This window comes from Bos indicus x Bos taurus, chromosome 17 (assembly GCF_003369695.1).
Source record: "Bos indicus x Bos taurus breed Angus x Brahman F1 hybrid chromosome 17, Bos_hybrid_MaternalHap_v2.0, whole genome shotgun sequence".
Classification (NCBI taxonomy): domain Eukaryota; kingdom Metazoa; phylum Chordata; class Mammalia; order Artiodactyla; family Bovidae; genus Bos; species Bos indicus x Bos taurus.
The window spans coordinates 42,729,807-42,742,722 of record NC_040092.1 but is presented as its reverse complement, the minus strand read 5'-3'; the positions used below and the strand labels follow the sequence as shown (position 1 = coordinate 42,742,722).

General features: G+C 38.0%; 1 protein-coding gene across 3 annotated transcripts in view; it reads right to left on the bottom strand.

Annotated features, from left to right (window-relative positions):
* INTU (inturned planar cell polarity protein) overlaps positions 1-12,916 on the bottom strand; it is a 99,442-nt gene that overhangs the window by 74,255 nt on the left and 12,271 nt on the right. For all 3 annotated transcript variants that reach the window (XM_027567310.1, XM_027567309.1, XM_027567308.1), the window contains exon 2: positions 2,480-3,018. In XM_027567310.1, the coding sequence (XP_027423111.1) occupies positions 2,480-3,018 (539 nt within the window). The remainder of the gene's footprint in view (positions 1-2,479; positions 3,019-12,916) is intronic.

The window sequence follows — 12,916 nt, the reverse complement described above, 5'->3', positions numbered from 1 at the left end:
GTTAATAAAGTAGACTACTAGCATCTCGGGTACCTTTAAATTATTTTAACAATAAACAGTAGGCCCACCCTGGTAGTCTTCCTCTCTGGTTGATTCTCTTTCCTCCCATACAGAGGCACAAAGATCACACCCAGAGGTAACTGGCATTCCTAGGAGGGTCAGCAGACTGGAGTGATTATCAGGGGAAAAGAAATAAGGAACAGGAGGCTAACTGGTCATAATGACCTCTCTGTTAGGTTTCAAGAGAAATGGGTACAAAAATTTTAGAAATTTGTCTAAAACTCAGTCCAAATGGGTATTCCCAGCAAAGGCCCCAGGTGAATATAAAGAGAGGACATGAGCTGGGGTTTTCCAGCATGTGGGATCCTACAATTATGGTGGCAATCCTGCAACAACCAGGCAGGATTTCATAAGCAGGTATGCTGGCCTCCTTTCACAGAACTAAAAGAAAAAACCCTAGAGATATTGTGGCCCAATCCTGTAACTTTACACAGAAGGAAGGTGAGGACTTCAGAGAATGAAAGTATGCACTAGATCCTGTTCCAGGTGCCTGTTACTGCCTAAGTGATCACTAAAAACTCACTAGCTTCAAACAATACTGATCATTTTTGTAACTATATGTGAAGATGGATGCTTCCTAGACTTATTGTGGTGATCATTTCAGAGTATACACAAATATAAAATCATTATGCTGTATACCTGAAACTAATATGTCAATTATATCTCAGTTAAAAAAAAAAAAAGAAACAAACACCAACCACCATTTATTATCTCTCCCGGTACTGGGGTGGATGGGGTTCAGCTGAGGTTCTCACTAGGGCTTCTCATGTAGCTGCAGCCGGACAGTGGCTGGGGCTGGAGTTCCCTGGACAGACTCTTCACTCACATCTGGTGGCCATTGGGAAGGGTAGCTGGGGCCATCAGCCAGAATACTACTACTCAAGGCCTCTTCATGCCACCTGGGCGTCCTCACAGAACAGTGACAGGCAAGCACTTCCCCACAGAATGGTGACAGGCAAGCAGCATTGCCTGTTTACGATCCCACTTCTTAAGTCACACAGTACCAATTAAGCTGCTGGCGCAGGCCAACCAAGTTCAAGGCCAGGGAGGCGGGGCAGAGACACCCACTCAGACTATAACTCTCCATGGGAGGAGTATAAAAATACATTTTAAGGAGAGAAAATGGAGATCTTGTTGCAACCAGTTAGAACACACACTTTGCACAGATGCCCTTCCTATAAGATTCCCCCTTGCAAATCCCCATCGTGGCATTTATCACACTGCAGGAAACTGCTTATTTTTGACCCACCTCTTCCACAACAGTTAAGTGAGAGTCACTCAATCGTGTCTGACTCTTTGCAACTCCGTGGACTATACAGTCCATGGAATTCTCCAAGCCAGAAGACTAGAGGGGGTAGCCTATCCCTTCTCCAGTGGATCTTCCCGACCCAGATATCAAACCGGGGTCTCTGAATTGCAGGCAAATTCTTTTCTAGCTGAGCCACAAGGGAAGCCCTTCACAACAGTATGAGCTACTTAAGAGAAGTAACTGGATCATTAGTATAACCTTTGTATTCCTGGCATTTAGCAGATGCTCAAAAAATTATCTGTTACATCAATGACAAACAAAAGTTGGACTTTTAAGTAAAAGATATTTTTAAAATATTTTAAATGGTTTCTAAAGAATCTAAAAAAACTCCTTTATCAAAAGCTCTCAGACTGAGTCAGCTTAAGACCATCAGCTTTGAGAATTGTTAATACCTGTAAGTTTCATTAACAACAGAGTCTCGTCTTTAACTAATTTATCTTAGGTAATAAAGTTGCTACTAATTCAAATATATCCAACAGCTTAAAATATATCAGCAACACAAAATGCTCATCTTAACACATATTCAGAATAACTCATAGGTTTATTATTTTCCCTTCAAAATTGGTAGGATATTTTATGACAAATGCCCATAAAAGGAAACTTATTTGTAACACCACTGTTGCTAAATGTGCCAAAGGAAATCATTTAAAAACCACTCCAAGAACTCAGTGTGCCTAAGTCCAAACATACAATTTTAAAGTATTTTTATTCTTAAATTACATATTTTTGTATCATGTTATTGGATATAGGTCATTCAAACCTAAATTATCACTGTACTGTCAATTTTCTTTTTCTTGTCAGCAAATAAAACAAAGATGCAATAAAATTTATAAAAACTCAAAAATTAGTTAAGTTGTTCCCTGGCTGAATAAGGTATGCATGCATATTCCGTGCATAAAGTGCTTGTCTAAAGAACACTGCTCATTGCAGTACACCATCCTTACAATTTCACTACTGTCCCAAATATCCCAAATGATATTGTCCAAGTATCATTGAGCAATCTTTAATTAATTGAGACTCAGTATAATTTTGTTTTAATCCCTTTCCTCACAAGGCATCATCAACCATTAACCCTGCAAACAAGGACGGATGTTCACCAGCAGGACTTACCAATTAAAACCTGACCACTCTTCATTGCAGATCCTCCTGGCAGCAGGCCATGGACCACAAGCCTCTCTCCACCGCCCTGTTTTCCAGTTCTTCTCCAGCTCCACTTGGTCTGATGGATAATCCCAACAAGTACTTCCAGAAGCTTGAGCTGCTCTTTGGCTTTGGTGACCGTTAGCTTTTTGGGGTTTACGTAGATACTCACATCTTTGTGCCGCTGCTGGACAATAACTCCCATTTTCTGATTGGACTGATGCTTTAGAATGGATACTGGCCCGCTGGCATTACTATTTTTTTTATTATAGCGCTTGGGTAAAAGTTTTTTACTTTTTAAAATCTTGGTAAACCGCTTGAGTTTGGGTTCATACTTTTTTCCTTCTCTGTAATCATCTTCTTCGATAATAATCTCGTTTTCACTAAATCTGACATGGTTCACGGTAGGTGTTTCAGGAAGGAGGCTTTCCTCCTCATCCTCACTCAACTCCAAATAAAACAGCTCTCCATTTTTCTGCACACTGTCCAGCCATTCAGGCTCAAGGTCACTATGGAAAAGAAAAAAGACAGTCTGAATCGCAGCCAAACATAAGAAAAACAGTTATGCCTTTCCAGCATGGGGATGAGGGTAGGGGCTGGGGTGAAGGGGGATGGGAAGGGTGAAAGCTCCTTGATTATCTCAAAGTCTCCTTACTGTTTCTAATTTACTGTGAGCATCAGCATTATTTACTGTAGAATGCTGTTTGTAGAGCCTTGAAGAACTGAGGTTGGAGGAGAAGGGATCAAAATGGCACAGTGATAGCAAAGAAAACAAGTGAAAAAAAGAGATGGCCCTCTTCTAGAATCTAAGGTTCTGTTTTGTTTTTTAAATTTAATTCCCTGTGTGGTTTTTGTTCACTTTAGACAATTTCACTGGACAATAATTTATGTTAGTAGTTGATTATGCAATTATGTCCACAGATGTAAGACATTTGGAAATTGTACATAAAAACATCTTATTTGCATAGAAATTATTCATCATGGCTGACATGCTAAAACAAAAACTAAAGCCTACCAATATTAAGAGACTTTGTTTATATAATAAAGTTTCAAAAAAAGGAACATTCACTCACCATGGACTAAAATCTTTGCTGAGATCAACTAATTTATCATACAATCACAGTTAATCATAATCACTTTGTAGCCTAAAATTTCCATAAAATTCTTTTTAATGAACAATTTTAGCAGGAAAAGTAAACCACATATTACATAATCCATCATGTGATTATTAAAAAAAAAAACCTTTTAACTGGGAAGTAGGACATTGAAAAAAACAAAATTGTTGCTATTAAAGTGATTGAAACAGCACTGAAAAACAAAAATACTCTTCTTAAGGTAACAGAACTAACCACAAACTCTATCCTGTTCTATGTTACAGTTTACCTTTCAAATTGGTATACTTTAAAGCAAAATTACAGTGGAAAAAAACTAACATGTGGAGAGAGTTTTTTCAGAAACATGTACTGTAATATGTTGGCATGAAAGGGTATAATCTGTGTCCTCATCATTCAGTTATAAGACATCTCTATTTTCTGCAGTATTTATTATTAGCAACCGTGGTTCTTTTAACTTAAGAGTCAAGTGTCTCTTTCTAAATATCGTGAAAATTAATCCAAAAAAAACGCACTATTCTATTACTCACTCTGAAACTAACCACTGCCCTGGTCTGTGGTTGGTAATTAATACTGAATTTTCAACTATATATGTTTGGTTAAAAAAAAAAAAAAAAAGCATAACTATCCCCAGATATCAAAACTAACATTTCTTTGGCCCTTGCTGGTCCCCAGTGTGTGGATCATTTTAGGCACTTAGGCACATGTGTATTATTCACCATTATCAGTTGCTTTGAATATTATCTATCTATACCTGCAGAAATCAGCATTTAATAACTCTGCAGTTCTACTGATAAATAACTGTGTCCTTGCCATAAAAAATTAGATAACAATGTACCATAATTTAAAATGGCACAATGAAAATACCATAATTATACACAATTACTTATGGAGATACATATCAATTAGAAAATGAATGAAGCTGATTTGCTTTATCATCTCACCCTTTTAATCTGCTATGTTATTTATATTAAAGATCATCATCATCATTATGCTCAGTTGTGTCCGACTCTTTGCGACCCCATAGACTGTAGCCTACCAGGCTCCTCTGTCCACGGGATTCTCCAGGCAACAGTACTGGAGTGGATTGCCATTTCCTTCTCCAAGGGATCTTCCCAACCCAGGGCTCGAACTTGGGTCTCCCACATTGTAGACAGACGCTTTACCATCTGAGCCACCAGGGAAGTCCTATATATTAAAGATACGTGATCCCAAAGAAACATTTATCCCTCCCTGCTAAACATGATTTATCTTATTCTCTAAAATCTGAATGTGAAACCACTTTTTGGTTACGAGTTAATGATCCCAGCAGGGAAGTGTGCCAGGGAGGGTGGCATTCAGTAGTGGAACAAATAAACAGCGCCAGGCACTGTGCTGAGTACTAGAATTACAGTGATGAAAACATCAGTTCCCTCCCTTGTCCAGAAGAGAGGAGAAACTGAGAAAGAGCTCATGACAATACACATGGTCAGTGCAAAAGAGAGTTTATCCAGCTTGGTCAAGTTGAGGGTGGGATCAAGGGAGACTTTCCAGTAGGGAGACCACACAGGTGAGTTTTAAAGTGGCCAGGGAGGAGGGCTTGGGAGGCTGAAGCAGAGGACGAGATGAGAATTCCAAACAAAAGTACCAGGATGAGCAAAGGTCTTGACGGGTAGTCTCCTCGGTCTATGTGGACAACCAGAGCCCGTCTGTGGTTGTCAGAGTAGAGTTGGTGAGTTGGGGAATGATAGGAGATGTGGAGTTCTAATTTTGCAAGGGACCCCTGCAAAAGATTTGGATTTTGTTGTGTAGGTAAGAGAGCATCAGTGAAGAGTTTTAGTAGAGGGTTTCCAAGTCAGATACCCTTTGAACAGCTCTACGTTGACAGGATGATAGAAGAAGTTGACGTGGACAAAAATTCAAGAGGCCATGCAGGGGACTGCTTCCATAGTCCAAGCAAATATGATATAGCTAAGGCAATGGGAGAGGAGACGGAAAGCAGGAAAAACATTTGAGACATGCTTGAAAATCACCAGGATGTTGAGACTGATTAGATGTGATGATGAGCAGGAGGAAAGAATTGATGCTGATTAGATTTCTAGTTGGCAACTTGTACTTTCATGCATCCTTTCTTATATATATAGGCAGACTCATTTTACATAAATGGGCATGTAATTATTGTACAGGTCATCTTCCCTTTCTACCTTTCTCTGACATAAATGATGTTAAAATCTATGTACCACACAAGGTCTTGCTATATAGCACAAAGAACTATAATATCCTGTAATGAATCAAAATGGAAAAGAATATGAAAAAGAATATAGATATATAAGTACAACTGATTCACTTTGCTGTATACCAGAAACTGGAATTATATATTGATACATAACATTGCATATCAACTATACTTCAATAAAAAAAAATTCTGAAAATCTATGTTCTTATAACAATATAATATATATATAGGGAAATCTGCTACTGTTTGTTTTGAAAAAGTGATTGGAACCTACACATATGCACATGCACACACCTGTATAATTTATCACTTAAAATCATGATTTAGAAATCCCTAATGGCTATATCCCTTATGGAAATGTAGGGAATTTGATTACTCACCTACTGATAAGCTTTACATTCACTTTTTTTTGGCGGGGGGGTGTGCCTATGAACAACAATACAATAACCATCCTTTTATGTAGGAAAATATATATATGTACATACACACACATATATATACACTTGTGATATATATGTATATACATATACATTTTTACCCAAAGACTGTAGCAATTCACATTTCCACCAGCAATGAATGAGATCCATTTTCTTAACCTCTATATTTAAAAAATAATTCACTTTAAGCAGAATTTGCTTTTTAAGAAGAGGAAGAAATTTTTAAAAAGGGGGTAAGAGACAAAAATAAAGACAAGGAAATGACTGTAGTATACAAATGAAGACAAAACACATAATAAAAGGAAAATGAACTGAGAAGTCACAGACCTTGGTTCAAACTGTTCTTTTGAGATTTTCACTTATGATACTCTGGACTGGATCTGGGAACCGAAAAAGGACTTAAGCAGAGGAACGGTGAAATCTGAATAAAGTCAGTTTAGTTAATAGGACTGTACTAATGTTAATTTTGACATTACTAACTAACATTACTAATGTTAGTTTTGACAAACGTACCATATTTGTGTAAAAGGTTAACATCAGAGAAAACCTGGGTGAAGAATTTACAGAAACTCTTTGTACTACCTTCGCAACTTTTCTGTAAACATAAATTTATTCCAAAATAAAAGATTCATTTTTAAGTCTACCAGTTTTAATTAAGATTTTTATGATATATAAAAATCACAGTAATCAATATTAACATAAATATCCTTTCCTCTCTTTTTCTGAGATCCTATGGTGCAAGCTGCGAGGCTGTTATTGTGCAAATGTCTTTCAATGAGATTCTTACTTGGTTTATTCTGCTTTGCTGTAAACAGAAATAACTGTGTATTTATAGTCGGCCTGCAAAGTTTGATGGCACATCAATTGGGTTCAAACTCTAAATGATGTGGTAAATATGGGCAGAGGCCTTCTTCCTAGAGAAAAACTTGCTAATTTGCAGATAGTTTGCTTACATAAGCTGTAACAGAAATATATTAAAGAAAACAAACTTTAGATAATGCTAATACGTTGCTCAATTATTGATGTATTCAAGAATTCCATGTTGATACTACATCTTTTTTTCTTCTTCTAAGTTATGGAATCTCTCAGATCCTTAGCTGCATTAATGTCAGCATTTTATCCAAGTGAAATAGCATCAGCATTTCCTTGGTCACCACAAGAATGAGAAAAACATTATGAAACAGCCAGCCCTCATGGCACATTTCCTTAAGGAAAACAGATTTTGGCTACAATTTCAAACCTCTTACATTATACTTTTTTACTTTTAGTGGGAAAAGCACACATGCTTTACCTAGGCAGCCAATACATGTGGCTATGTAGTTACATAGTACTAACAGGTACAGCAGGGCAAGTCTAGGGACAGAGAAAAACCACACACAACAAAAGCAGCATGACAAATTTTCATGGATTCCACTGCGGCTTGGTTCAGTAAGGACTGGTCTGCGTAATGCTTTTCTGTGTTTTCATTTCTATGTTCTGTCTACCAGCAATATCTAAATTTTCATCTCCAAAGTCTTCTGCTTGTTTTCTAAAAGGAAACAATGATTTTTAATGGATAAAATCTGTGCTAGCTTGAGAAGGTGGGGAACCTGGGGTGGGCTGATGGTGTTCCTTCCAGTCCAGCCACAGCCACCACTGGAACAAATGTGAAGCACAACAGAGAAGGGGTGAGCCAGTGAGCTAACAACTATGAACCTGTTGCCTGAAAGAACTCTTTACACCAGGGACACATCTCCACTGGAACTATGCTAATAATGACCCCATCTCCTATCCCAATACTTCAGCTAAATGGGGCAACTCTACAGTGCACTAAGTTAAGGATATGGTCTAACTCTGGTAGAACTGGAAACACAGACTAGCAAATCGGTTTCTGCTAGAACTTTACTGTGCTTTTAAAAGAAGTCAGGTGGACAGACAGCTCTTCATCTAGCTCAAACACAAGTGCCAAAAGTGAGGAATGAAAACTGCTATAAAGAAAACAAGGGCTTCCCTGGCGGTTCAGGAGTAAAAGAGTCTGCCTGCAATGGAGACGTGGGTTCGATCCCTGGGTCAGGAAGACTGCCTAGAGAAGGAAATGACAATCCCCTCCAGTATTCTTGCCTGGGAAATCCCATGGACAGAGGAGCTGGCCATGAGGTCACAAACAGTCAGACATTATTTAGTGACTAAACAACAACAACACAGGAGAAAAACTGTTACTGGAGAAATCAAATCTTGTTATTGTTCAGTTGCTAAGTTGTGTATGACTCTGTGTGACCCCATGGACTATAGCACGCCAGGCTTCTCTGTTCTTCACTATCTCCTGGAGTTTGCTCAGATTCACATCCATTAAGTTGGTGATGCCATCGAACCGTCTCATCCTCTGAGTCCTCTTCTCCTTTGCCTTCAACCTTTCCAAGCATCAGGGTCTTTTCCAGTGGGTGGCTTTTCACATCAGGGGGCCAAAGTATTGGACCTTCAGCTTCAGCATCAGTCCTTCTAATGAATATTCAAGGTCGATTTCCTTTAGGATTGACTGGTTATATCTCCTTGGTGTCCAAGGGACTCTCAAGAGACTTCTTCAACACCACAGTTCAAAAACATCAATTCTTTGGTGTTCAGCTTTCTTAATAGTCTCACTCTCACATCCATACATGACTACTGGAAAAACCATAGCTTTGACTACATGGACCTTTGTTGGGAAAGTAATGTCTCTGCTTTGTAATATGCTGCCTAGGTTGGTCATAGCTTTTCTTCCAAGGAGCAAGCATCTTTTAATTTCAAGGCTGCAGTCCCCATCTGCAGTGATTTTGGAGCCCAAGAAAATAAAACCTGTCACTGCTTCCACTTCTGCCTCTTCTATTTGCCATGAAGTGATGGGGCCAGATGCCATAATCTTTTTTAATGTTGAGTTTCAAGCCAACTTTTTCACTCTCCTCTTTCATGCTCATCAAGAGGCTCTTTATTTCTTTTTCACTTTCTGCCATTAGAGCGGTATCATCTGCATATCTGAGGTTGTTGGTATTTGTCCTGGCAATCTTCATTCTAGCTTGTGATTCATTCAATCTTGATTCCAGCTGTGGCATTTTGCATGATGTACTCTGCATATAAGTTAAATAAGCAGGGTGACAATATACAGCCATGACATACTCCTTTTCCAATTTTGAATCAGTTAGCTGTCTGGTTCTTGACCTGCATACAGGCTTCTCAGGAGACAGGTAAGGTGGTCTGGTATTCCCATCTCTTTAAGAATTTTCCACAGTTTGTTGTGATCCACTGCTGCTAAGTCGCTTCAGTCGTGTCTGACTCTGTGCGACCCCATGGACGGCAGCCCACCAGGCTTCGCTGTCCCTGGGATTCTCCAGGCAAGAACACTGGAGTGGGTTGCCATTTCCTTCTCCAATGCATGAAAGTGAAAAGTGAAAGTGAGGTCGCTCAGTCATGTCTGACTCTCCGCGACCCCATGGACTGTAGCCTACCAGCCTCCTCCATCCATGGGAGTTTCCAGGCAAGAGTACTGGAGTGGGGTGCCATTACAATTAAGTCTAAAAAGGATCAATTAAGGTTCCAGGAGAAAGTAGCACTTAAATGGGATCTTGAATGATGATGACAAGTAGAGACAGGAAGAAAAGGTATTTCAAACAGAGAGAACAAAGTATGTACAAAGTGTAGGAGGAGTAAAAGAACATTTAGGAATGAGAATGGGTGACCATTTCAGTGTAATAATATTATGCACTGAATTCTTATGTTCCCCCAGAATTCATATTTTGAAACACTACCCCCCAATGCAATGGTATCAGGAGGTGAGGCCCTTGGGATGTAATTAGAATTAGATGAGGTCACAAGGGTGGAGCCCTCATGAATGGAATTAATGCCCTTAGAAGAGCCACAGAGAACTTGTTTCTCCTCTCTACTATGTGAGAATACAATGAGAATGTGCAGTCTGTAACTTGGAAGAGGGCCCTCACCAGAACTTGGCCATGTTGACATCTTGACCTTGGACTTCCAGTCTCCAGAGCTGTGAGAAATAAATTTCTACTGTTTATATACCACTCAGTTTAGGATTCTTTTTTTCTTTGCTATGTTACATGGCTTGTGGGATCTTGGTTCTCTAACTAGGGAGAACCTGTGCCCCCTGCAGTGGAAGCATGGATTCCTAACCACTGGACCACCAGGGAATTCCCTAGGATGTTTTTAAATTAGTGGCCAGAGCTAAGACAAGTAGGAATAAAGGTGACTTAAAGGAAGATCATCAAAGATGGATCTGAGAGGCTAAAGAACAGATCTAAAATAACTTTAAAAAGCATCCTAAGGAATCTGGAATTTATCTGGGAGGACAAAAAGCTTTTGAGTAGAAAAATGATTTAATAGATTTTTCTTTTTAGAGCAGTTTCAGGTTCATAGCAAAACTGAGCTGAAGGTACAGCGACTTTTCATATACTCCCTCCCCATGACATGCATGACCTCCTCCACTATCAACATCCTTCACCAGTGTGGTTCATTTATTACAATTGATAAACTCATAATCATAATCACCCCAAATCCACAATTTATGTTACTATTTATTCTTGGTGTTGTACAATCTACAGGTTTAGACAAATGTATAATGCCATGTATCATCCAACCACTATATAGCATCACACATAGGAGTTACACTGCCCTAACACAATTATTCTAATATTTTCAATTTTAAAATAAAAGTTAAAAAAGATGAAGGCTCATAAAGTTTCCCAGTTACCAGGAAGATAGTTTTTATGTTAAAGAAAAGCATGTCTTTTCTAAGGCAGCCAGACAAAGATTTCATTTCCAAAGAGACAAAAAAGCTTATACATTTAGCCTTTATTTTCTCTTCAAGTGTTTGCCCCTTAGAATATAGCACTCTTGAGACATCTTGTAAAGTAATAAGTTATACCCAAGAACTAATTCTGAATTCCTAAAAACCAGAGAAAACTTGATGAAATTAAAATGTCAACACTTTCAGGTTTTCAGAACCCTACTCTTAATCTAGTACTTATTACACTGAAACAAAATGCCTCTCATAATAATCTCCTGAAAAAATTATTTTGACATTGCAAATATGCTATGGATACTGAAAAAATCAGTAAAAGTTTCAGTTGTTTCAGGCTACATTATAAGAAATTTCATTGTAATTGAAGTGGCTGAATTCTTTGAACAATAGTCTGCAGTGATCAAACCTGAAATATTAGATAAGTTTTTTAATCTCAGCCTTCTTTTCCTGATCATAAGGATGATCTGGTTAAGGACATGGATATCAACTTCATTTTAGTTAGCTTTGTTGGTAATATTCATGTGTGTGTTTAATTATACTTTTGATCCAAACTGCTACACTGTATCTTTTTGTAATAGGTTCTCTACAAGAAAAACAATTTAGAACTGTAGTTTAGAAAGTAAACACAGTCAGCTGTATGGAAGAAAGACAGCAAACAGGAGAAATTAGAAGCACCCAGACCAGTTATACGGCTACTCCACTGGTATAAGGGACATGCGAGCAGTTTAAGTAAGGCGGTGCCTGTGAGAAGGGGAAGGAGGTGGTAGGGTGGATATTAGAAAAGTAAGTCAACAGGATTGGAGACTTATCAGATCTGAAGACCTGAGTAAAAACAGAGTGAAGTCAGCAAATGAGATGGGCAACACTAGTGAGGAACTAGGCAGACAATGAATTCTTTTCAATATGCTGAGATGGAGATGGTGGCAGAGAATTACCATATCTCATCATAAACCTAGCTACATATTGTTTCACTTTTTAATCGATATAATTTGATAAAAGAAAAATTAAAAGAAAAGAGAAGTCAAGGTTCAGAGTAGGAGAGAAAAAGGAAAATATTGTACTAAGCTGGATATTATTAATAATATATTGCACCACAACTCTGAATGAAACATTTTGATTCTTCACTTAGCACCTTCCCACATTAAAACCCAAGAAAAAGACAAATTTTGATATATCCAAGGAATTCTATTCAGAAACAAAAAGGAAAGAACTACATCTAAGTAACAAAATGAATCTCAAAATAACTATGCTCAATCCTATTCAGAAATAAATGGAGTCCTATTCTGAAATAAAAAGGAGAAAACTACATTTAGGCAACAATATGAATGAGTCTCAAAATAAGTATGCAGGGTAGAAGAAGCTAGACAAAAAAGAGAGTCCATACTGTATGATTTCATTTTTATAAAACTCTGGAAATACAAACTCATCTATCACTACAGAAAGCAGATAAGTGGTTGTAAGGAGTGAGGCAGGCATGAGTAGTATTGGGGAGGCACACAGGGAAACTTCTGGAAGACAAGGATATGTTCATTATCTTGGCAGATGTATACATGTCAAAACTTATCAAATTGTGCACTTTAAATATGTATGATTTATTATATGTCAGTTACACTTCAATAAAGATGTTAAAATATCCCAGAAAAAAAATTTAAAGGACGTATTTCTCTTCTCCAGTCAGTCTTCTTATTTTCAGTGGACATTCTTTAGCTTTTTATAGCTGAATTCTCCTTCTAAAGTATCCCTTTTTCTCCCCATCAGTCAAAGTTTTAAAACTCACAACAATAAACAATTCACTTTGAAAAATCAAAACTCTAGGTCAATTTTATGAAAACTGGTAACTTTGGCCAACACAAACCATGTGGCTTCAATGAGTAG